This window comes from Barbus barbus (genome assembly GCF_936440315.1).
Source record: "Barbus barbus genome assembly, chromosome: 43".
In the NCBI taxonomy this organism is placed as follows: Eukaryota; Metazoa; Chordata; class Actinopteri; order Cypriniformes; family Cyprinidae; genus Barbus; species Barbus barbus.
The window spans coordinates 20,043,020-20,065,590 of NC_136721.1; the positions used below are offsets into that span (position 1 = coordinate 20,043,020).

A 22,571-nucleotide genomic window follows, 5' to 3' on the forward strand; every position below is an offset into this window, starting at 1 on the left:
AAATGTAATCTGGTTGTTTTGTTTGGTCTGTCAGGACAGGATACTAAACTTAAGCACTGCACTATCTGTTGCGTTTGGTCAATGGTTCTTTCCTGTTTTCCTTATTTGGTTTCATTCAAAGGTCCCCTGCCTCAGAAGCAGCTTTGTGGAATGCAACTGCATTCCAGCACTCGCATGATAACAAATACAGATTCTGGGTGTATGTTGGTGTATGATGTGTTTTGTGATAAGCACAGTGTGAACCTCAACATCCCCACCCAGCTGCACCCACTGTGATTTTATTTTGCTTTCACCGATGTGTGAGCTTTGTCACCTGGACAAAAGCTTTATGTGAGATTGTACAAGCATTTAAGTTGTGCACAATGTGGTACTGTATTACCATAAAAGTATACAGTAACACAGAAAAACCGTGGTAATAACATTTTTGGGCATGATGGTAGTTATATATGTAAAGACACAGCTGTTGTGCTCCCGAGGACACAATTTCAAGACCGTCCTTTGTCGTCAGCACCTCCCTCCAGTTTCCTGTCTAGCTCTACTTCCCCTGTATCTTATGTTTTTACTGCATTATAGCAGATAATACAATGTTATATATAATCTAATAGGCTTCACATCAAATCCATTATGTAAAAATGTATATATCGCATCCAAAATAAGTTTTTGTTTACATATTATATGCATGTGTACTGTATATTTATTACGTATGTATACATTTAAGAAAATTTTTATATTGATATATACAATTTTCATATAAATTGTATGAATGCATGTAAAAAAATACATGTAAATATTTTCCAAATATATGCTGTGTGTGTGTGTCTTTTTATATATACAAAATAAATATATACAGTAGACACACATATATTTTGTAAACAAACCTTTTATTTCGGATACGATTAATGGTTTGACAGTGCTAAAATAAATATATATATAAAATAAAATATTAGGGCTGTCAGTCGATTGATGTGACGATTAATTAATCGTGAATTAAATAAAGCCTAACATAAACTATGGAGCATTAAAGAAGATAATTTGAGAAACATCTCAGTATTTATAATAATTTATAATAATATAGACTGATAATTTCTTTGTCAGTGTGCAAACGTGCAAAATCAACAGGGGATCAAATAATTGTTTTCCCTACTATATAGTGTTAATTTTTTATATGTAAAATATAGCTAAAACGTTTTTAATGTTAAGATGCATTTTATTTTATTTTAATTTAATAATTATCAAATCATTACACATCCACATTTTTTTATTTATTTATTGTTTTATCTGGAGAAAGTTATTATTTTCATAGTAGGCCTATTCTCATTGATCAACTTCATGTTTGATTTCACCTGATGTGTACACCAGATGGCGCTCTTTTACCATAAAATTGTGCTTGGTTTTGCCCTGTTTTAGTCAAAATGGCATCCTTTCTGAACAAACAAACCAGTTAAGCCTTTTGTTTCACCAGTAGGAGTGTATATGAAGGCAGTGAGTCAAACTTTGCAGCGGCCGCTACGTAACTACATCATGTTCCTCTTACATAATTGCTGGCTCATATTCTGCAGCAAGTCCGAGCTTCCGTTTAAAGCAGGGCTTATGACTCACCCATTTGCCTTTTTTTATGTGCATTAATCTCTCTCTCTCTCTCTCTCTCTCTCGCTCTCTCTCTCTCTCTCTCTCTCTCTCTGTCTCTCTGTCTCTGTTCTTTTTCCATGCTCTGGGTGTGGCGGATTGACGCATATGTGATGCTGTTTCTCTCTTTCTCTGGACTGATGGTAGGTTGTGCACTTCAGATTCCTGAGCAGTGAGTGTACCAGACACACCCAGCCTGGCAGGCATGAACTGCGTCTTTTTCTTCACCGGCCTCTACAGAAACGTGCACAACGTCTTATCAGTCCAGACTGGCCCAGACCCCTACAAACCACTGCAGTCAGCCTATCTTTGAAACCCATAACCACCACCCCAACTCCAACTTCCTTAGTTGTATGGAAACGGTCTTGTTTATTTTTCCTGGCTTGCTGTGCAGATGGGTGGAACCCCTTCACTCTTGACCAATCAGAACACTTCCACACTTGGGGGAGGGGCATCAGCTGTTGAAGTGGTGGAGTAGGAGGAGTTTAAGGCTTCTGGCTTTACTGCTGGGCGTGTTTCTTTTAGTATAAGCTTGTATGTGTGCATAAGGGATATATTTTGTATATTTCAGGCCGAGGGAATTTGAAGTGACTCTCTTTTTAGATTGGATTACAGGCGAAAGTGAAACAGGCACCTCGGTTTTGTTACAGATGGTACGTATCTACAGCTCTTGCATTTCTGTCTGTGGTTTCCTGCCGCTGTACCTGCCTATAGCTGAAGATTGTGCCAGCTGCACTGCAGTTTGTGGAAACTATTACAGTGCTTTTAGCATGCAAGAAACGTCTTGTTTCAATGTTGTCTGAGAGACTGAAAAGGCCTCGGCTCATTTCTTACTATAATGTCTGAGCAGACTTCATCTAAACTATCAGGAAATTGTTTAAAAAGCTGATTACTAAGTTTACTGTTTTTGTTTCCTGCATTGGTTTTAGGTTTAGAAGGTTTTAAGCGATTTTATATGTCAGAATGAGAGCTGTCTGTCACTATGCTCACATTTTTTAGATGTTTGGGACCTCAGTGTGCCATTTTCATATTTTATAACCTTCCATTTTGACTTACGCTCATGGCAAGAGGTAATATTTCATGTCTGGAAGCATAGCTGGATAATTAATTCGTTTTGTAATGCAAAAAGCATGCTATACCCTATCTGATTGGTTACAGATTTTGGTTGAAGCTGACAAGAAGACAGAATCTAGCATAGACTTGCTTAGTTTACACTTGTGCCATTATGAACTGTTTTGGAAATCTGTATCTTCACTTTTACATACCTCAACTTTAAACTTTTTGCTGTGGACTCACAAAAATGCAGTTACAGCATCTCCAAAACAGGTTAAACAAACTAATTGCATTAATTTTCTTAGTTCTACTATAGTATACCATTCACGATTACATTTAGCTTATACTTTGCTGCTGGCCATTTAGTACATACTTCAAGTGCATACTTGACTGCTTGCAAGTAGCAACTTGGAAGTCATTTTCCACATTCAGGATGTTACCTCATAATAAAGTCATGTCATTTGTAATGTAAAAGCCAACATTTAAGTCATTATCATTCAGAATCCTACATAATTCATCATATTTGCGTAAATCACTTCTTTAGTCCAAGAATTGATTGCAGTCACTAACACTTAACTAGTTGGTCTTGAAATACAATCTGCCCCATTTCATGCTAATCTGTGCGCTACTGAACCTCTCATTATGCCAGTAAAACCTGTTGTCATAATACAGAAATGTTGTCGTCATAGGAGTTACCTAATAGCTGGTCTTCAACAAATGTTTTGAATTAGAAACTTGGGATGTCACTCAATGGATTAACTTTCTGTAACTACAGAGGGTTTATGAGTGTACATTTGTGGCAATTTGGGTGGAGGTGTGCATGACTTTTGTTGAGGTAAACAATGAGGCAACTAGTAACAAAAGACCTATAAACTGCAGATTTTTCCTGTTTAGTTAGTGCTGTTGAGGGAGTTTGAGTTATTGGGATGTAAGAATCAATGCTAACGTAGCTCACTTATATTTACAAATCACCAATTGTAATGCTAAAAGGGTGAGTCTACAGATTCAACGTGCGACTCCACCAAACATGCTTCTTCAGTATGGTTGAATTAGAAGAGGGCAGTGGCTCGGAGGCTAGAACAGTTTGGAGAAGACCTGTATGGTTTGTACCTAACCCGTGTTGCTATTTCCTTTGTAACATTCGCTAACGCCTGCAAACAAGTTGTGGTTTCTGGGAGGAGTTTTCAAACTTGGACTGTTCTGCTAAATGTGCACAGATGTTGTGTGAAGGATCTCTCTGTGATAGTTATATTGTCCTTCAGGAATTTTGATCATCATGATATTGAGATAACAGTGTGAGCTTGACATTTAGGCTGGTCTGAATCGTGTGCGTTTGGGTCTATTTTTAGGTGTTGACGCATAGTCTGTGTAAGTGACATCAGCAAAACCCATCCTAGAATATTTTAATCATCATATTTCATAGAAAAATTATTTAAATGGCTGATTCTGTCATTATTTGGAGGATCAACTGTTGTGGTTACATTGAGATCTGTGGATTGTTTACTTTACTATTTTAAATGCACTGAGTCAGCATCAAATTCATTTCAGTGCTTCTGCACACATTGTCCTTTTAGATGGAACCTGCCCTGTGTTTACCTACAAATTTACCCACAATGCTTAGTTTTTTTTTATTGCTGAGCAGGTGTAGTGTTTACCTGACTAAAAAGTATGTATCTAGGTGGTTTCTTGGACGCAACATTTAGCTCTACACCCATGCTCATTCAATTCATGTACTCGCAGTATCTCTCTTAAGGGTTTCCACCTTTTTCTGTTGTATTGTTGTTGAATGGGTTTGGTTATTATGGTATCAGCCAAGTATTTCCAAAATAATACTTTCAAGAGTTTTTTCTAATGCTGTTCATATGCTCAGAGCCAGTGCTTTTATTATCGTTGCTGCTCATGTATCTTTATTTAGTGACACTAAAGGCCCTTGCACAGTGTTTTTGACAGTCAAATATCAGTACAATTGCAAGGACTAGAGCTTCAAAGCTTCCTGAATGACAATTCTGTAAGCCCTTTCTTTTCGTTTAAAGATGTGGTAGAAATCATGGCATTGTGGTTAGCACATTTGCTCTGATGTGTGATCTTGAGAGTTTGGGTCCGGCTTGTTTAATTTTCCTGTCCCATTTCTCCTAATTTCTTATCATTTCCAATCCTCCTTGTCTGTCAGTGTTAAACAATAGTAACAACAACATCAACAACAACGACAATTATTATTCTAATAATTATAATGGTAATTAAAATTCTAGTAATGATTATAATACTGTGACTGTTACAAGAATAATAATAGTAATATTTAAAGTTGTTATTATTACTATTATGTAAGTATAATTATATTTTAATTTTGTTTAATAATTGTCCAATAAATCTTAAACGTTAAGATGGTATAATGTTTGATGCTTTGTTTTTATTATTATTATTATTAATGTTAATATTCAATTATATAAAATTGTTAATACATACTAATGAACTGTTGTTGTTGTCATCAATAATCAGATTTAGTTATGAATTGTAATGATAACATCTAATAAAATGAAGAACCTAAAGAAAGGAAAAGGACAAAATAGTCTTTAAAAAGAAGTGATCTTTAAAAAAAAAATTCATATATATATTCTTTTTACTTCCTCTGACCTGCCATGGCAACCATGTGCTATGCTTTCTGTGAGTCAAGTTGGTCTATCATGTAGGACAACGTGACATAAACAAAAAGATATTAAAAGTTAGAAGATATTAAATATTAGAAGTTTAATGTAGAGTTATGTGGAATTAAATTTTGGGCCAATGAGATTTCACAGTGGGTGGGGCTATTCAGTGCAACACTCTATAAATCGAAATTAAGTAGCTGGCAAAACATCCCATCACTAATCACTTGCAAAAAATTGGCCAAAAAAAAACTAAGAGCTTTTATCATATGACTTATGTACACAAAAGGAAGAGCTTTTATCATATGAATAAAATTTGAGTTATTATTTACCTGTGTCATTATCTCTGGTTCTTTGTATTTCATTATCAACAATCTACCCTCATTCAGTACATAACCTAAAACCTGCTGAGCTTGATAGAACACTTCAGGGAACATCGAAGCAGTCAATCTATATGTAGGGTGCTCCTTGATGCTATGTTCACAAACTGACTGGGTGGAAGAAAAATAGAGAAAATGTAAAGGCCAATAGAAAAATGAGCCAAGTGCTGTCACCATTTCATCCTTAAGTCATCTAGGAATGTTATTGCTTCAGTGTTTAGCGAAATATTGATTTGTATCTATTAATTATGATGCATCTGATTAGAAATCCACTTTGTGCTTTGCATTTGGTATATTTTTGCTCACATTTGAAATTATGCACACATTTAAGTGTGTTTAATGCATTCATGGGTTTCTCCCATCTCTGATTTAGCATGACCTCATGTTTCAAACTAAACTCATGATTTGCATGTGATTCTGGCTGTTTTTAATGTAGCGAGAAGGTCAGGGATAGTAATGGGTTCCATAGTTATTTATTGATGGCAGCAATAAAGTTTTCATAAAAGTGTAAATGCATTGTTTTCTCAAACACTCAACTCTTCTTTCTGTCTCTGTTTTTGCAGTCTCAGCAGGTCACACCCACCCCAGCATCTCAGGTCTCCACAGCGAAACCTGCACAATATGAGGTAAAATCCTTCATTGTTTTCAGTCGTTCTCTCATTTACTCCATTTATTCACATTATCTCATTTATTTGTCTGATGGAAAGACTCTTATTCCACAAAAAGGTTTATATTGCACTGTACAACTTTATCGACCCATCACGTCTCCACTGGATGTAGATAGTCGTCTGCTTTTTCCTTCTTGCAAGTATTCAGACCTCTATTCTCTAAAACTGTGTTTTTAAAAGGTGTGGTGTCGTAGCTGAATGGAGAACTGGGAAAAGTCTTCCGTCTATTCACATAAAGTGTTTAATGCTATTCCTTTAAGAATGTGGAAAGCTACGTTGTTGCCTGACCTCAAGTCTATATTCTATGATATGGTATGATAATGTCATGTGTATACACCTAATAATACGATTAAGCCATTTAAATTACAATATCTGCATATATTGCAGTATGTGTATTATGAATTAGCTTGAATTAATAGTATAGATAGATTTATAAATAATTTGAGGTGATTCCTCTTCTGGGAAAAAATACAGAGTTCCTCTTTCTTTCTGACATATCAAGGAATTTTAGATTATGCTCAGCTGCAAGATCTTTCATCTGAAATGTATTTATTTAGTAAGTTTTTTTTTTTTATGCTTCAGTAGTCATGGAACATCATAGAAAACCATTGGTGTAAAGATTTGGGAACCCTGAAGATAAAAAGGGAGAAAAAGAAACTTAAGACATTTTAGCAATAATATGTGAAACAACTTTTTGTGGAAAAAAACTGAAGAAAAATTAAAGGCCTCTTGCCAGTGCAAAGTCGCTGCCACAATACAAGTGTGTTGTGGGTGGTTGTCGAGACGGTTGATTTAACAACCAGCACCATTAAAATCTATGAGAGAACAGAAAAAATCACAGCAACGAGATTAAAAGACAAAGAAGTCTTTATATACTCCTCTTGCATTTGTATGGATTCTTAGAGGACTTTGTTGGTTGCTTATTCAGAATTTTGATTGTAAACACAAATGTTCTTTTCGTTTTTCTTGTGGTTATCTGTTGCCTTTGGACAGAGCCTGTTGGGATATTTGGTTGTGGCAGGACATGGTGTCTCCCATGAGGAGTGTCTGCCCTATGACTCACTTTCCTGAATTACAGCTGGAGTTTGCTTTTGATTTGCTTGCTTTTAACTGCTGTTTGTGTCCTTGTTAATGGTACCAAAACTCCCTGGTTAACAAGTTCTATACCTGATAAAAATAAAGGTCATGTTCACGTTCCTATACAAATAAAGATCTGCCCAGAGACAGTGTTCTGCAAGACTTTAGTTGATGCCCTTTTGGCACAGTTGCGTGTTGAATCTGTCATGATCCCATTGCCTTTCTCTCAACAAGAAATGCTCTAAACATGATATATGATTGCCGTTTTCACGTCTGCATTGTAGAAAGGACCTACGCAATCGTCTACGGCAGTTGTGACTGTCAAACCCGGCACCACACCTGCAGCTCCTTCAGGAGCATCTTCTGCGGGAGCTGCAGGCGGTGGAGGCTTCACCATCACTCAGAAAGGACCTTCTCAAGTCATGCCACAGGTAGACACCAGACTGGATTTTATCAGACTACGGGCTTATTTACACCTTCCTTGTGCTGGGTTTCATTGGGGCCACACTCTACACTTTTTCTTAAACTTCTTTGACTTTCTTTCCTAACTTGCTTTCATTCTTTGTTAACATTTTTGTAAACACTAACACAACACTTTTGGGCTGTTTCCATTTCCACAACATCTGGAAAACATCTGTAGGACCATTTGTTGCATATGCTTCTGTCTATTGGAGATGGTGTTTTTGGGATTTGTTCTTTGGGTCTCAACGTTAAACACATTCATGACTTTTTGCGGTGAACATCAAGTTTGTACTCTCTCCTCTGCCATTTTGAAACTAAACCCTATCTGCAAACCATCTTCGTTTGGTTTTGTCCATCCATCTCATTTCATCGCATCTTGAATTCTGGTCTTACACCTGCATGCTGATTGCAGGCCACAGTCTCTAAACCCACACCTGCACCTTCTGCTAAAGTCCCAACTTTGAGCTCTGGGACTGGACCTGCTGGAACAACAGGAGTGAAGCCCACAGACCCTCTGAAAGACAAGACCCAGGTACACCAATGCACAGCATTCAATGGCGTTTTGGCTTCTCTTGTCCATCTTCTTCTGCAAACAAGATTTCATCAACATGCCAGTTTTGTGGTGATCATCTTCTGCATGCCAGTTATTGCTGCTTTTACTTCAAGAATGATCTTTTTATGTATAGTCCCACCTCAGCAATGTCTCATTCTCTGATCACCGCACTCACGGCGTTCATCTTTCACACATTTGTGAGGAGTTGCATCATTGCACTCCTGAAAAGATAAGACCAAGGTCTCATCTTTCTATTCCTTCACTCTGTGGGTTTGCTTTGGATGCACAATTGCTCAGCTTCGTTTATAAACTTGGTGTTAACGCTCAGATATGTGGTGCATATGCTCCTGATAGCGTACAACCGTTCCTTCATCCAAACCGGGACCTGCTAAAGTGGATCCGGCTGTTGGGAAGCCCTCAGCCCCGGACGGTGCCCAAAAACAGACAAGCGCTCAAAAGGTATTTTAATGGAATGACACAGGATCATTGGGATCATCCTCACATTCTCATTCTAAAGGTGCAAATGTGAGACATTTGTGCTTAAAAAGAAAGTGTCTCTTATTATATTTTAAAAGGGCTTTTGGGGGAAATCCTTAGGTTTTTTTTTTTTTACTAACTGCTACCACCAAGTCTGAACTTAACACATTTCAAAACTGCAGGATCTAAAGCCGCTCTTGTTGGTCCATATAGCACATGTACACTGGCAAGAAACTGTTAGAAAGGCTGTGAATCATCTGGAAAATGTTGTGCTCTATTTTAAGCATTGTATTTGTACTTGCAAGCAGTTGACACATAACAACTTTTTTTAAGATTAGTTTGTGCTAATAAGAATAAGAGAATAATTTAGGTCCTCTAAGTGGTCACCATTTCCTTTTAGGTTTTCACCATTTTGAATCACTTATGTTGCCTTCAGTTGTTCATTTTATGCACACTTTTATGATTTTGTGGTGTAACATACTTTTTCCCATGTAGTCACTCAATTAATAGCTCATAAATCATCATTATGCAATAATTATGCTTTTAAATAGTAAATAAAAAGTAAAAAACAGTCATGTTTGTGGGTAGTTTCATGTCACAAAAAAAAGGTTCTTCAGCGTTTCTTTGAAGTGCTATATAGCATCTATATTCAGTGGTTCTTTGGGGTGGTTAAGGTGCTATATAGCACCATCACCATAGCACCAATGTTTATTGAGCAGCAAATCAGCATATTAGAATGATTCCTGAAGGATCATGTTACACTGGAGTAATGGCTGCAGAAAAGTCAGTTTTACATCACAGAAATAAAAGTCATTTTAAAATATAATAGAAAACTGTAATAATGAGACATTTCACAGTTTTAGTTTTGAACAATAGTTTTGAATATTTAACTGTATTTTTGGTAAATGTAAGAAGAGGCTTCTTTCAAAAACGTTTAAAAAAACCACCCGAAACTTTTGAATGGAATTGTCCTAAAAAATCCCCCCAATGAAAAATGTGTGATACCTGGGAATGATTAAGTAGGGTAATGCAGTCCAGATATGTCAGTATGGAATATAATAAAAAGTTATTTTGCTTTGTGCTGCAGGTGCAAGTGGAAGTGGGTCCTCCAGGAGCTAAAGTCAGTAAGGAGGTGAGTTTACACGCTGACTTTATCTTTGTGGATTCTGTTGTGTGATTATCAGATAATGTGTGTGTTAACAACATCCCACTGAGTGTATTTTTATGTGTGTGTAGGATGTAGATCCGTTTGATGCCCTGTCTGGCACTTTACCATCACAACCTGTGGCTCCAAAAGTCCCAGTATTCACTGGACCAGAGGTCAAAGAGGTACTGCATGAGTGTAAATAATTGAGTGATGTGTAAAACTTAAGCAGTAATGGCATGTGTTTGTGAATGTTGATTATTTAACAGCCTGTGTCTTTGCTACACGTGTGTTTTCTAATGGAGTTTATTGCATGTCTCAGCCAAATGTAAAGGCAGAGAAGGGTGTTATCTGTGGTGAGAGAGATGACACATTGCCCCCAGGATACAGACGAGCAGACCTGGTCAGTTGGAGATCATACATATTCTTAACATTTCCTTTTTTTCCATTCCTTTTATCTTAATCAGTTGTTAAATTGATAGTTCAACCAAAATATGTTGTTTCAAATCTGGATGATTTGCTTTTTTTTCCCCATGCAACATAAAATGAGGATTTTGAAGAATATGCTGATTGTTCTTTTCGATGCGGTTACAATTATTGGAGAATAAGGCATTTAAGCTTCAAAATGGACAGAAATGCACCAAAAACATGATAAAAGTAGTCAAAAGAAGGACTTGTGTGCTATTACAGTTCTTCTGAAGCCATGCTGTCTTTTTTGGGGTGAACCGTTCCTTCAGACATTTATTCCTTCTCTCTCCTCACATTTTGTTTCGCCCTTCATAATGCCTGCATGAAACCTGGCTTTTTAATTATAGCTTACTGAAGTTTTTTAGAGTCTGTTTTCATTGTTTCTATCTAATTCAAAGCATTGTTTTACGCATATTTTTTTCAGTCGCTGTTTTAGTCAGCTTTGAGTGTAAATATGAATTTGTCCATTCAGGAAAAGAAAACACCTGCTGGAGTTCCTGAGAAGCCTAAAGAAGTTCCCAAGGTAGGAGAACTGTGGAGGCCTTTTACTGTCAGTGTGTTGTTTTTAGCTCATTTGTAATCATGTGACTGGCATTCTTGTAGTTCACACACACTTTTAAAGTCTCCAGTGTTTGCTTGCCTACTTCCCAACACCACATTAGCATTCTACTTTTTTTATTACGGTCTCTTTCTCAGTACATTCTCCTTGTCTTCCTTGGCCTCATGCAGTAAAAATGCATTTATGTGCACAGACAAAGTTACATATATTTGTTCTTACCTTCAATGTAATGTTGATTTATTTGGATTATTTTAATTGAGCACACACCCAAGCCATGTTTTTATACAGGCAATTTTAGGGAATATGCATATGCCTATACAGGCTTTGTTTTATGCATGATTTATCCCACATCAATCTATAATGCATATAATATTTGTAAATGATTATTATATGGCTGCATGGTTATTCCCTTTCAAATAATATGTATATATATAGTGGTTTTTATTATTTCAAATTAACTGTATTTTTTTTCTTTATTAGGAGTATTATTATGATGTTCATTTTTATTTGTTTAAATAATATATAAAATAAACATTTTATTAAATATTTTATGTAATGTTATATATTATGTATATACAGTCGTGGTCAGAATTATTGGCACCCTTTGTAAATATGATCAAAGAAGGCTGTGAAAATTAATCTGCATTGTTAATCCTTTTGATCTTTTATTTGAAAAATTCAGAAAAATCTAACCTTTCATTGGATAATAAGAATTTAATTTGGGGGGGGGGTATTATGAAATAAATGTTTTTCTCTAATACACATTGGCCACAATTAATGGCACCCTTTTTTTCAATACTTTTTGAAACCTCCATTTGCCAGTTTAACAGCTCTAAATTTTCTCCTATAATGCCTGATGAGGTTAGAGAACACCTGACAAGAGATCAGAGACCATTCCTTCATCCAGAATCACTCCAGATTCACAGCTCCATGTTGGTGCTTCTTCTCTTCAGTTCACCTCACTCGTTTTCTACAGGGTTCAGGTCAGAGGACTGGAATGGCCAGCAGAAGCTTGGTTTTGTGCCCAGCGACCCGTTTTTGTGGTTTGTGTTTGGGTTATTGTCCGGTTAGAAGATCCAAACATGGCCCATTATAAGATTTCTAACAGAGTCAGTGACTTATTGATTTTTTTTATTTGTTGGTATTTGATAGAATCCATGATGCCGTGTGTCTAAGATGTCCAGGCCCTCCAGCAAAAATATAGGCCCACAACATCAAAAATACAGCAGGATATTTCATTGTACACATCTATCCCTGTGTTCACCAAACCCATCTTGAGTATTTGCTGCTAAAAAGCAAATTTTTTTAGTTTCGTCTGACCATAGAAGCCAGTCCCATTTGAAGTTCCAGTCATGTCTGATGCTGATGCTGGAAATTGATTTTGGATGAGCTAGGAGAATTTTTCTTGAAACCCTCCTGAACAACATGTAATGTAGGTGCTGTTTGACAAATTTTTTTTTTTAAAGGTTTTATTCTCCAGCTGTGGTCCTTGGAGAGTCTTTAGCCACTCAAACTCTCCTTCTCACCGTGCATTAGGACGATATAGACGTGTGTCCTCTTCCAGGCAGTTTCGTAACATTTTATGTTGATTGGAAATTCTTAATTATTGCCCTGATGGTGGAAATTATGGTGGAATTTTCACTGCTCTAGCTCTTTTCTTAAAGCCACTTCACTAATTTGTGAAGCTCAATTGTCTTTTGCTGCACATCAAAAATATATTCTTTGTTTTTTCTCATTGTGATGGGTGATTAAGGGAATTTGGGCTTTGTTTTCCCTCGTATTTATATTTCTGTGAAACAGGAAGCCATGGCTGGATAATGTCATGTTCATAATCACCCTGGAGTGCTCAAAATTGTGAATATGAATGAGAATATACTTTAGAAATATTTTACTCATAAGAATTTCTAGGGGTGCCAGTAATTGTCCGTGTATTTGAGAAAAACATTTATTTCATAATGACATTTTCCCCCATTTTCAATTGTTTTAGCTCAATGAAAGGTTAGATTTTTTTTTTTTTTTTTTTAAATATAAAAATTATCAAAAGGATTAATAATGCAGGTTTATTTTCAGAGCCGTCTTTGATTATATTTACCAAGGGTGCCGATAACTCTGTCCACGACTGTGTGTGTATATATACATACATGCATATATATGCATGTATGTATATGTGTGTGTGTATGTGTATATATATATATATATATATATATATATATATATATATATATATATATATATATATATATATATATATATAATGAGTGAAATATGAACTTAATATGAATTTTGAATAATTATTTCTGTTTGAAAACTTGTGCACACAATATGCATGTTTAGCGAACAAGGCCCTTTACATTTGCACTCAGTCATCACTGTCACTTATGACTTGTTTGTGTGACATTTGACATCTCACTGATATTCACTTATGTCTTGCCATTGTTCTTCATGTCTCTTTCTGTTAGTATTTTGGTGCCAAATATTTAGCTTGTTCTAAGGGTGTTGGCTAGCAAACAGAAGCAAACATGAATCCATCACTCATTCACTTTCTGCACATTGTTGCCCAATCAGCACATACAAGCACACTCATCTAACCAGTGCTGTATTCTACGCATTATGCAATACAAGTTCCGTGTAAACACCCTTCGAATATTATGATCACGGTCTCAGTATTTTGTACATTTGGTTTGCCCTGATTGTTCATAGAGGGCTCAGCTTATTCATCTGGTAGTTGTTTTATAAGTTAGCGTGTGAAAGCAGCATATTATTAATGTCTAGCTCTTGGTATGCAGAGGGTGTGTCTGTACTTTTCCTGCCAGGGCACATGCTGTTTGTTATTCCCACAAAATTGGGCTTGGGGCTCCCTCTAATGGTCTTTCCTAGAATTACATTATTAGGTTTTTTTTGTGCACAATTGTTTCATTATTTTCATTCACATATGATTGTTTAATGTTTTCTAAAAGCCTATAAGCACAGACGATGCGCTGGACTCCCTCTCAGCTGGGTTTGTGTCTTCAGCTCCACCTGCTCCAAAGAAGACCGATGTGGTGAGTATCTTGACAACAGTTTGCTATGTATTTGCATAATTCAGGGGTTTTCAAACTTTTTTATGCACAGCCCTCCAATTACAGTGATCTCTTTACAATAGAATTTTATTTAAACATATTTTTCATGTATAAAGATGACTTATTCCACCACTTATTCTTATAAAAATATTATAAAATTTAAAAATATATCAAATATATCAAATTTAAAATATTTGCTATTTCTTATAAAATTTGATATGGAAAATTTGCTATTTCTTAAATAAAATTATATATGTTTGTGTGGCATGTATGTGTTATTAAAATAATCAAATTTAAAATATTTTCTGCATACCCCTAGTAGGGTGACCAGACGTCCCGAAAAATTCGGGACAGTCCCGAAATCTAAGCTGCTGTCCCGAATCCCGAATCCCGCTCTAATTGTCCCGAAAATTATACTGAAGCAAAATCTTAAATAGTTATTGTCTGATAAAACATAAAAAACTGTCCGTGGAGCGAGGTTGAGTCATCCTGCAGCCTGGCAACCAGCCCCCGCCGGCTGCTCATTGGCTGCAGCATCTTGTTTTTTTTTTTTTTGGTTCATTAACTTCAGTTTGAAGTATAAAAATAGCCTAACGTTACTTCTATATTATATAAAATTATATGTATGTAGGCTACTTATATTAATAAAAACATGATTGGTTCAGTCACTTTCGTTTGAAATTCATTATCTTTATTATTCATTATTCATTACCAATCCCCCCCCCCCCCCCGTCCTGAATTTCAACCAATCTCATCTGGTCACCCTAACCCCTAGCACCCTTTGCCTACTTTAAACATCCCTGGCTTAAGACCTATTCGACTGTTCAGTTGTACAGTATATGCATAGTCTTGACTCCATGCAAAGTTTTTTGTTTCTTTGTATGATATTTTTTTTCACTGTTTTTCAGAAAACTGAAACAATAGGAGCAGTCGATGTTCGTTCTGCAGGCATCTCCAACTTTGCTCCCCCTCCACCCTCTCAGGTAACAGCATTTGAAAACACTACGACATTATTTAACCCTTTCCAAAAACTAAATTCCTCTGTCTTCTTGAGCAGAAACAACCAGCAACATCTCAGCCTGCTACTGTAACCAAATCGCCTGCTCCACCAGCTGACAAAAAAGCCAGGATCGAGATGCCTGCACAACCCGCTAAACCAAAGACAGATGAGGTCAGTTAAAAACTCTTTTCAACTTGATATTTTAATGAAATAATATTCATTATATATTTAAAGGATTTAATGTTTTAGATCAGTCAACATTTTTTTTAAATGATAATTTTCTCTTTCAGACGGACATGTCACTGGATGCTCTCAGCTCTTTGGCCGACACATTGGGCGCTCCAGAACCACCCAAAAAATTACCTGAACTCAAACCTGGGCAGATAGTTGATGTAATACTACTTTTAGAATCCATTATTTTATTTTAGATTTTTTTTTTTTTAAGTTGCATGTAAAAAATTAGGTGCAAGTAGCTTCATCTGCTAAATTACCAGTTTTCTATTTTTTTTTTTTTTTCTTTTAATGTTTTTGAGCAGGAGAAGAAACAGACATCAGAGAAGGGTGTTCGTGTCGGGGAGAGAGAAGACACGCTCCCACCAGATTACAGATTCTCAGAGGAAGAGCTCATGAAATATCCTCCTCCTAAGAAAGAGGTCAGACACTGAATACAGTATGCAAAAATATCAAATTAATGTCTTCTGTTAGTGTTCATCTATTGAGAATTTTGACTTAAATGGGCAAAACTGAGATGTAATAATGGTGTTTTGTGATTTGCTGCTGTCACTGGATGCTGTGTTCTGATTGGTGCATGTCTTTCTCAGCCCTCAATAAAGACAGATGATGCACTGGACTTTCTTTCTGGAGGTTTCATGGAGCCCACAGCAGCACCGGTGGTTAAGGCCCCTGTTCCTCCTTCACAGGTAATAATTTATAATAATTTTCATTAAGAAAGTAATTTTTAAATATAAAAACAATATGTACATTCAGATAGCTAAACATTAATTTGTTTAATCAGGAAAAGAAGAAGCCTGAAGCGTTTCCTGAAAAGACTAAAGATGTTCCTAAGGTAGGAAAGCTGTTTCTGTGCCGTTTAAAACCATTTGTAGTCAAACGTTGTTTAAACCACCATTCCTCATTTTGTTCCTTATTTTTGAATAACTTTCATTAACAACATCGCATTAGTACACATTCAAACAGTTGTTTGACCACTAATTGTTCAATCAGGAAATAAAGAAACCTGTTGGAGTTCCTGAGAAAACTAAAGATGTTCCCAAGGTAGGAAAGCTGTTTCTCTGCTGTTGTTTGTAACCATTTGTTGTCTTCCTGTTGTTAAAGGGATAGTTCACACAAAAATGAAATTCATCATTTATTCACCCATAAGTTGATCCAAACCTGTATGAATTTGGTTCTTTTGTTAAACACAAAAGAAGATATTTTGAAGAATGTAGGTAACCAAACAGTTGCTGGTAGCCATTGACTTTCATAGCATTTTTCTCCATACTATGGAAGTCAGTGGCTACCAATTGTTTGGTTACCTACATTCTTCAAAATATCTTCACCATACAGGTTTGGAACAACTTGAGGGTGAGTATTTTTGGTAAACTATCTCTTTAAAGCTTCTTGTTCCTTCTCAAAAGGCATATATTTAAAAGTAGCAAACTTTTGGCATTATGTAGGTTTAAGCATTTAAATAGTTTATTTTTTTTAACCACTGGTCATTTTTCAAATCAGGAAACAAAGAAACCTGCTGGGGTTCCTGAGAAAACTAAAGATGTTCCCAAGGTAGGACAGACATGGAGGCCTTTTACTGTGTATATTTTGAGATAATTATTGGCTGACTCTACATTATATCATTACTTACCAAATGAAAAACTGGATATTAAAATATTGATTTGATTTTAAATTGCTTTACGGATAAGAATGTGACTGTGGAGTGATACGTGATGCTTTGTCAATGTTTCTCTTGCACAGATTAAGATGTTTTCTGTCTTTCTAATCTACTTTTAGCCTAAAGTGGATGAATTCTCAGCACTGGCAGGTGATTTTGTGGCTCCTGCACAGTCTGTGCCTAAGGTCGGTTTATTGGTTTATTGTACTCAGTCCAGTATTTCCTGTTTTTTTTCACTCAAAAGATGATTTTTCTATTCTATTCCTGTAGGTTTCTTCGGGTGCTCCTAAAAGTGTCCCGCCAGGCCCTCCACAAAAACCACTGGCAGATGAGGTATTGATATCTTCACAGAAGTCACACAAATACATGGCACTGGTCATATTAAGCATATAAGAAGTATTTATTGTGTTTTAATATTAGAACCGATGTTCATCTTTTTGGACCCTACAGATTTTTAATAGCGCGCTCTTTTCTTCCTGTCCTGCTCTCTCATTCGTGTAGGATGCTCTCAGCGCTCTGGGTGACACACTGGGTAAACCAGAGCCACCCAAGAAAGAACCTGAACTCAAACCCAAGGACATCGTTCATGTAATAATTCTATACTACTTATGTTTTTAATTTACAAATGTATATGTGACAGATGTCATTGGTAAATTTTCTTCTTTTTTTTTAATAACTGAATGTTTTTTGAGCAGGAGAAGGATGTGACATCAAAAAAGGGAGTTCGTGTTGGAGAGAGAGACGACACACTCCCACCCGATTACAGATTCTCAGAGGAAGAGCTCAAGAAATATCCTCCTCCTGAGAAAGAGGTAATAACGCTGTTATAGTCTTCAGTATATTGTGGCACTGATTGTCTTTCAGAAAGTCTCATGGATGTGTGTGATGATTGGTCACTGTTGCTGGGTCCTGTGATTTGATTGGTGGATGTTTTATTCGCCACAGCCCTCCTTAGACACTACTGAAGCTCTGGATTTTTTGTCTGGCGGTTTTTCAACCCCTTCTGCTGCATCGGCTGCCAAAACCCCCGTTTGTCCTGCCTCCAAGTCTCCTGCTAAGGTGAGATTCATGGATGTCCACATTGCAAACAATCATCAGAAATTAAATCTGTTTAATATGTCAATTGTTTATCCAACACAGCAATGAGATTAAATGTCTGTACACTACTGGTTAAAAATTTGGAGTTAAGGTTTTTTATTTTTTATTTATTTTTTTTTTTTAAAAGAAGTCTCATTCTCACCAAGGCTGCATTTATTTGATGATAATACAGCAAAACTATAATATTGTGAAAAATTATTACAGTTTTAAATGTTTTCTGTTTTAATGTGTTTTAAACTTTTAATGTGCTCAATTGGTGCTGATGAAACATTTTTATTATTATCAGTGTTGAACAGTTGTGCTGCTTAATAGCTTTTTTGAAAACTGATTAAAAAAAAATCTGGATTTTTGATTAATATACATTTCAAAAGAACAGGATTTATTACAGGATTTATTTATTTGAAATGTAATATTATAAATGTATTTACTGTTACTTTTAGTCAATTAAATGCATCCTTGCTAAATTAAAGTATAATTTTCTTTAAAAAAAACACACATTCTTACTGACCCCAAAGTTTTGAATGGTAGCATGTATTTAATCTCAATATATTCTCCATGTTTATTTACATCTCTCTCATCTCTTTTCTCACTTTGTTCTTTAGCCTTCAGATTCTGCTTCAGATTTCGCTTTAGATGCTCTTGCAGGTGATTTTGTCGCTCCTTCTTCTGCATCTAAAGTTCAGTCTGCCGTCTCTGGCCCCCCACACGCTGGCAGACAGGTAAATGTCTAATTTATCCATATTTATACATATTATACAATTTTACACTTTCCTTATATACTGACTTTCTCTGTTTGTTGAAGTTGTCAGACGGTTCCTCATCAGCTTTGGATGCTCTCTCAGACACTTTAGCAGACATTAAAGGAACCCCTGAGCCTGCCCCTGTCCCACCTAAAGCTGTCGTTAAGGTACCACCCCTTTTAATGACCATTAGTAACCATGTTTTAACCATTAATTGAAATTAAGCTGGAAAAACACCTTAGTAATGAGTAAAATATGAGAATAACCATTGAATAATGCCATTGTGTGGTGCCTGCCACTCTGCATATCTTTCCAGAGCATACAGAAAACTGGCTAAAGTTATTTTTAATCAAGTGTCCTAATCGTTAATTTCACATGCAAATATTTACATATGTTTACGTACGCTGCTTAAAGGCACAGCAGCAAAATCAGATTAAGGTGAAACTAAATTATGTCAGTACTGTATCCTGAAGTTCTCACCATCTTTCTTCCCACCACAGGAAAAGAATATAGTGGAGGAAAGAGTGAGTAAACCAGGTGAGAGAGACGACACCCTTCCACCTGATCATCGGTTCACAGAGGAAGACCGCAAGGTGACTTTTCCTTCTCCTTCATGTTTCTGTACCAGTGGAATTTATTTAGAAATAATTACAAATAAAGATGTGACAAATTTTCCACTTATTCTTCTGTCTTCACCACAGGCATTTGAAGCAGCAAAACCAAAAGACGTCAAACCAAAGCAGGTACTTTTTAGTACAGATTTATACCATTTTATGATTTATTCATAACTTCTATGAACCAAAAACTGCATTTCTGTAATTTTTAATTATAATTAAGAATCATTGTAGACATTTGCCTCTGTCTGTTCATCTTTCAGACATCAATCGATGACACAACGGCCCTTGACATGCTGTCTAGTGATTTTTCTGCAGTACCGCCCGTGAAGCCCTCAGCACCTGACGCCCAACGCTTCATCCCTGAACCACAACCGCCAACATTTAAGGTACCACAAACAAACCTGCGAAAGTAACATCCCTCTAAATTCTTTACACAAATTCTGTTTCATTTTTTTGTCTGTCTTTGTTTACAGGCGTCAGGTAAAGTTTTCGATGAGCTGGCAGAAAAAGCGATTCCCAACCTGACTGACCCCAAAGCCAAAGACAGCAAACCAAAGGTAAAAACCACATTTGACTTTCATGTATTATTCTATTAAAATCTAACATTTGAATAAAAAGGCAAGGGAGATGATATAAAGTAGGATAAATCTGTGCATGCTGATTCTGAAAGAGCACCAGGTTTTTTCCCCAGACCCTTCATACTGGTTCAAACCGGTTTATATCAGGGTCTCTATCTGATTACAGGGAAAGGGTGCAAAACCAAAGTCTAAACCAAAGGTAGGTTGTATTTGAAAATGAAATGCATGAATCTGGTTCTTACACTGTAGCTTTAACTCATGAACAGCAGCATCCCCTTCAGTCACCATTTCATCAGCTGAATCACAAGCACATGGCTGTTTATATTCATATTCACTGAAAACCTGGCGGACCATTTGTATTGTTTAAGCACTTTGGCTGGTCTGTTACTCAAACGCTTTGCATTTACAGCATACAGAATTCATTATTACTCCTAGTGTCCACATGGTGGTGCACTGTCACAAAGCAACTTTCCTATTTCTCCACCACATGCTTGCATGAAATAATTGTATGCTTGGTCGTTAAAATTCTGATTTTGTATCCCAGAAACAGTCAGTAGAAGATTCATCAGCCACAGAGAAGCTGCCCGGTAAACTGAGCTCAGATGTGGTGTCTTCATCTTCCTCAAAGAGCGGAAACAGATAGATCGCACGTCAGTACACTTGCAAACCTCTTTGAAGTTTAATTTATATTTTTATGATATATTTATACTACCGTTCAAAGGTTTGGGATCAGTATGATTTTTTTGTTTTTTTTAAAGAAATTAATACTTTTAGCAAGGATGCAGTAAATTGATCAGCAAGACATTTACAATAAGATTTGTATTTGAAATAAATGCTGTTCTTTTGTTGTTCTTTCGCCGTTTTTTTTTTTTTTTTTTTTTTTTTTTTTTTTTTTTTCAATTAATTCGGAGTTCTGAATAAATAGTAGTATCACGGTCTCCAAAAAAATTAAGCGGCACAACTGTTTTCAACATTGATAATCAAAATCAATATTTCTTGAGCAGCAAATCAGCATATTAGAATGATTTCTGGAGAATCATGTGACACTGAAGACTGGAGTAATGATGCTGAAAATTCAGCTTTACATCACAGGAATAAATTACATTTTATAATATATTAAAATTAAAAAGTTATTTTAAATTGTAGTAATATTTCACAATATTACAGTTTTTAATAACCTTGGGAGGCGACCTTAAAAAACATTTTAAGAAATCTTACTGACTCCTAACTTTTAAAGCGTAGTGTGTGTGTGTGTGTGTGTGTGTGTGTGTGTGTGTGTATATATTATTCTATTATTTTTAAGTATGCACTTTTTTTTGTTTTTCAGATTTATGGTGCGTCTACTCATCCCTAACACAAGTAACCATTAAAGGGAGCTGCTCGGACAAGAAATATATTATATGGTGGACATGGAATGAAACTAAAAAATTATAACTGCACAGATACACTTAAATATGTATTTTAAGAGCCCCCCTTATCAAAAAAAATATAACAATCTTTGATCTCCTTGTGAATGATAGAACATGTATACACGGATAGGATGTTTACATCAAGCGCATGTATAATTGTTCTATTTTCAGTCATCTGTTTTTGGTGTTGCGTTGTGATAATTTTTCCCACAGTAAAAAATATTATGCCATATACTATTTTTTTTTTTTCTTTTCTTTTTTATCTTCACTGGGGGTCTCTCTACAGTCTTCCTGTTCACAGAGATGACAGTCTGTTTCTGTTTGAGGATCTATTGAGACACTAGTGTACAGAGATGCCATAGGTTATGAGTTCATCGTTTACAGTACAGGAATTGCAGTGGATGACCGTGATTTTGAATGTTGTTGAATGTCTGTATAATGATACCAGTCAAAAAAAAGGTTTGTATGGGAAGTGATTTTCTTTGTAGCTTGTTTCCTGAAGTGCACTTACAAGGATGCTCTCGAAAATAACTGTAAAATAATATTCCAAACACTAAATGCCCCACGTGCCCGTTTTACCACGAAAGCCTTGGAAAATAATTAGGACAGCTTCATGTTGCACTGTTAGTGTTTTCCACTTGATTTTAGAGGTGATTTTTTTTTTTTTTTTTTAAGCTTCAGTTCAAGGTTTTACATGTATTTTCAGAACCACTAGTAAGTTGACAGGTGTTGCATTAGATGCGGTGGGCAAAGTCAGAATCTTTCACTTTCATTTTAACTCACTTGTGCTAGTTTAAGGGCAACCACAACATTGCCATTTTGCTTAACATCAGGGCTCACACTTTAATGCTATAAAATGTTCAAATAGCTTTCATAGCTGATGATAGAAACCGAAATATGACCTTTAAACCCAACAGTGTCTTTCATTATTTTTTGCTCATGAAATGTTGAACAGGTCCAGATGAGGTTTCCTAGAGCGTTCTAAGATGTTGTGTACTAGTCATTGTGACAGGATGGTATTTTCAAGAAGGGATTTTTACTCTTAAAATAAAACAACTTGTTTTGTTAGTTTG

At 35.9% G+C, this 22,571-nt stretch overlaps 1 protein-coding gene across 50 annotated transcripts in view; it reads left to right on the top strand.

The window, feature by feature from the left end:
* Window positions 1-22,566, top strand: part of LOC306862189 (calpastatin-like) — a 34,676-nt gene extending 12,110 nt beyond the window's left edge. For 4 of the 50 annotated variants that reach the window (XM_079404902.1, XM_079404913.1, XM_079404873.1 and 1 more), the window contains 30 exons: window positions 6,265-6,327; window positions 7,731-7,877; window positions 8,321-8,440; window positions 8,816-8,920; window positions 10,026-10,070; window positions 10,175-10,267; window positions 10,405-10,485; window positions 11,023-11,073; window positions 14,067-14,150; window positions 15,077-15,151; window positions 15,226-15,339; window positions 15,459-15,560; window positions 15,705-15,821; window positions 15,990-16,088; window positions 16,184-16,234; window positions 16,393-16,443; window positions 16,900-16,950; window positions 17,176-17,241; window positions 17,327-17,389; window positions 17,558-17,644; window positions 17,752-17,868; window positions 18,002-18,115; window positions 18,757-18,873; window positions 18,957-19,061; window positions 19,395-19,487; window positions 19,596-19,637; window positions 19,772-19,897; window positions 19,985-20,068; window positions 20,634-20,739; window positions 21,417-22,566. In XM_079404902.1, coding sequence (XP_079261028.1) covers window positions 6,265-6,327; window positions 7,731-7,877; window positions 8,321-8,440; window positions 8,816-8,920; window positions 10,026-10,070; window positions 10,175-10,267; window positions 10,405-10,485; window positions 11,023-11,073; window positions 14,067-14,150; window positions 15,077-15,151; window positions 15,226-15,339; window positions 15,459-15,560; window positions 15,705-15,821; window positions 15,990-16,088; window positions 16,184-16,234; window positions 16,393-16,443; window positions 16,900-16,950; window positions 17,176-17,241; window positions 17,327-17,389; window positions 17,558-17,644; window positions 17,752-17,868; window positions 18,002-18,115; window positions 18,757-18,873; window positions 18,957-19,061; window positions 19,395-19,487; window positions 19,596-19,637; window positions 19,772-19,897; window positions 19,985-20,068; window positions 20,634-20,732 — 2,562 coding nt within the window. In that variant the 3' untranslated portion in view covers window positions 20,733-20,739; window positions 21,417-22,566. Of the gene's footprint in view, window positions 1-2,076; window positions 2,280-6,264; window positions 6,328-7,730; window positions 7,878-8,320; window positions 8,441-8,815; window positions 8,921-10,025; window positions 10,071-10,174; window positions 10,268-10,404; window positions 10,486-11,022; window positions 11,074-14,066; window positions 14,151-15,076; window positions 15,152-15,225; window positions 15,340-15,458; window positions 15,561-15,704; window positions 15,822-15,989; window positions 16,089-16,183; window positions 16,235-16,392; window positions 16,444-16,899; window positions 16,951-17,175; window positions 17,242-17,326; window positions 17,390-17,557; window positions 17,645-17,751; window positions 17,869-18,001; window positions 18,116-18,756; window positions 18,874-18,956; window positions 19,062-19,394; window positions 19,488-19,595; window positions 19,638-19,771; window positions 19,898-19,984; window positions 20,069-20,255; window positions 20,289-20,633; window positions 20,740-21,416 lie in introns of those variants that run through there. The other 46 variants (XM_079404869.1, XM_079404880.1, XM_079404891.1 and 43 more) reach the window with 27 other exon arrangements.
* Window positions 22,567-22,571: the final 5 nt, after the last annotated feature.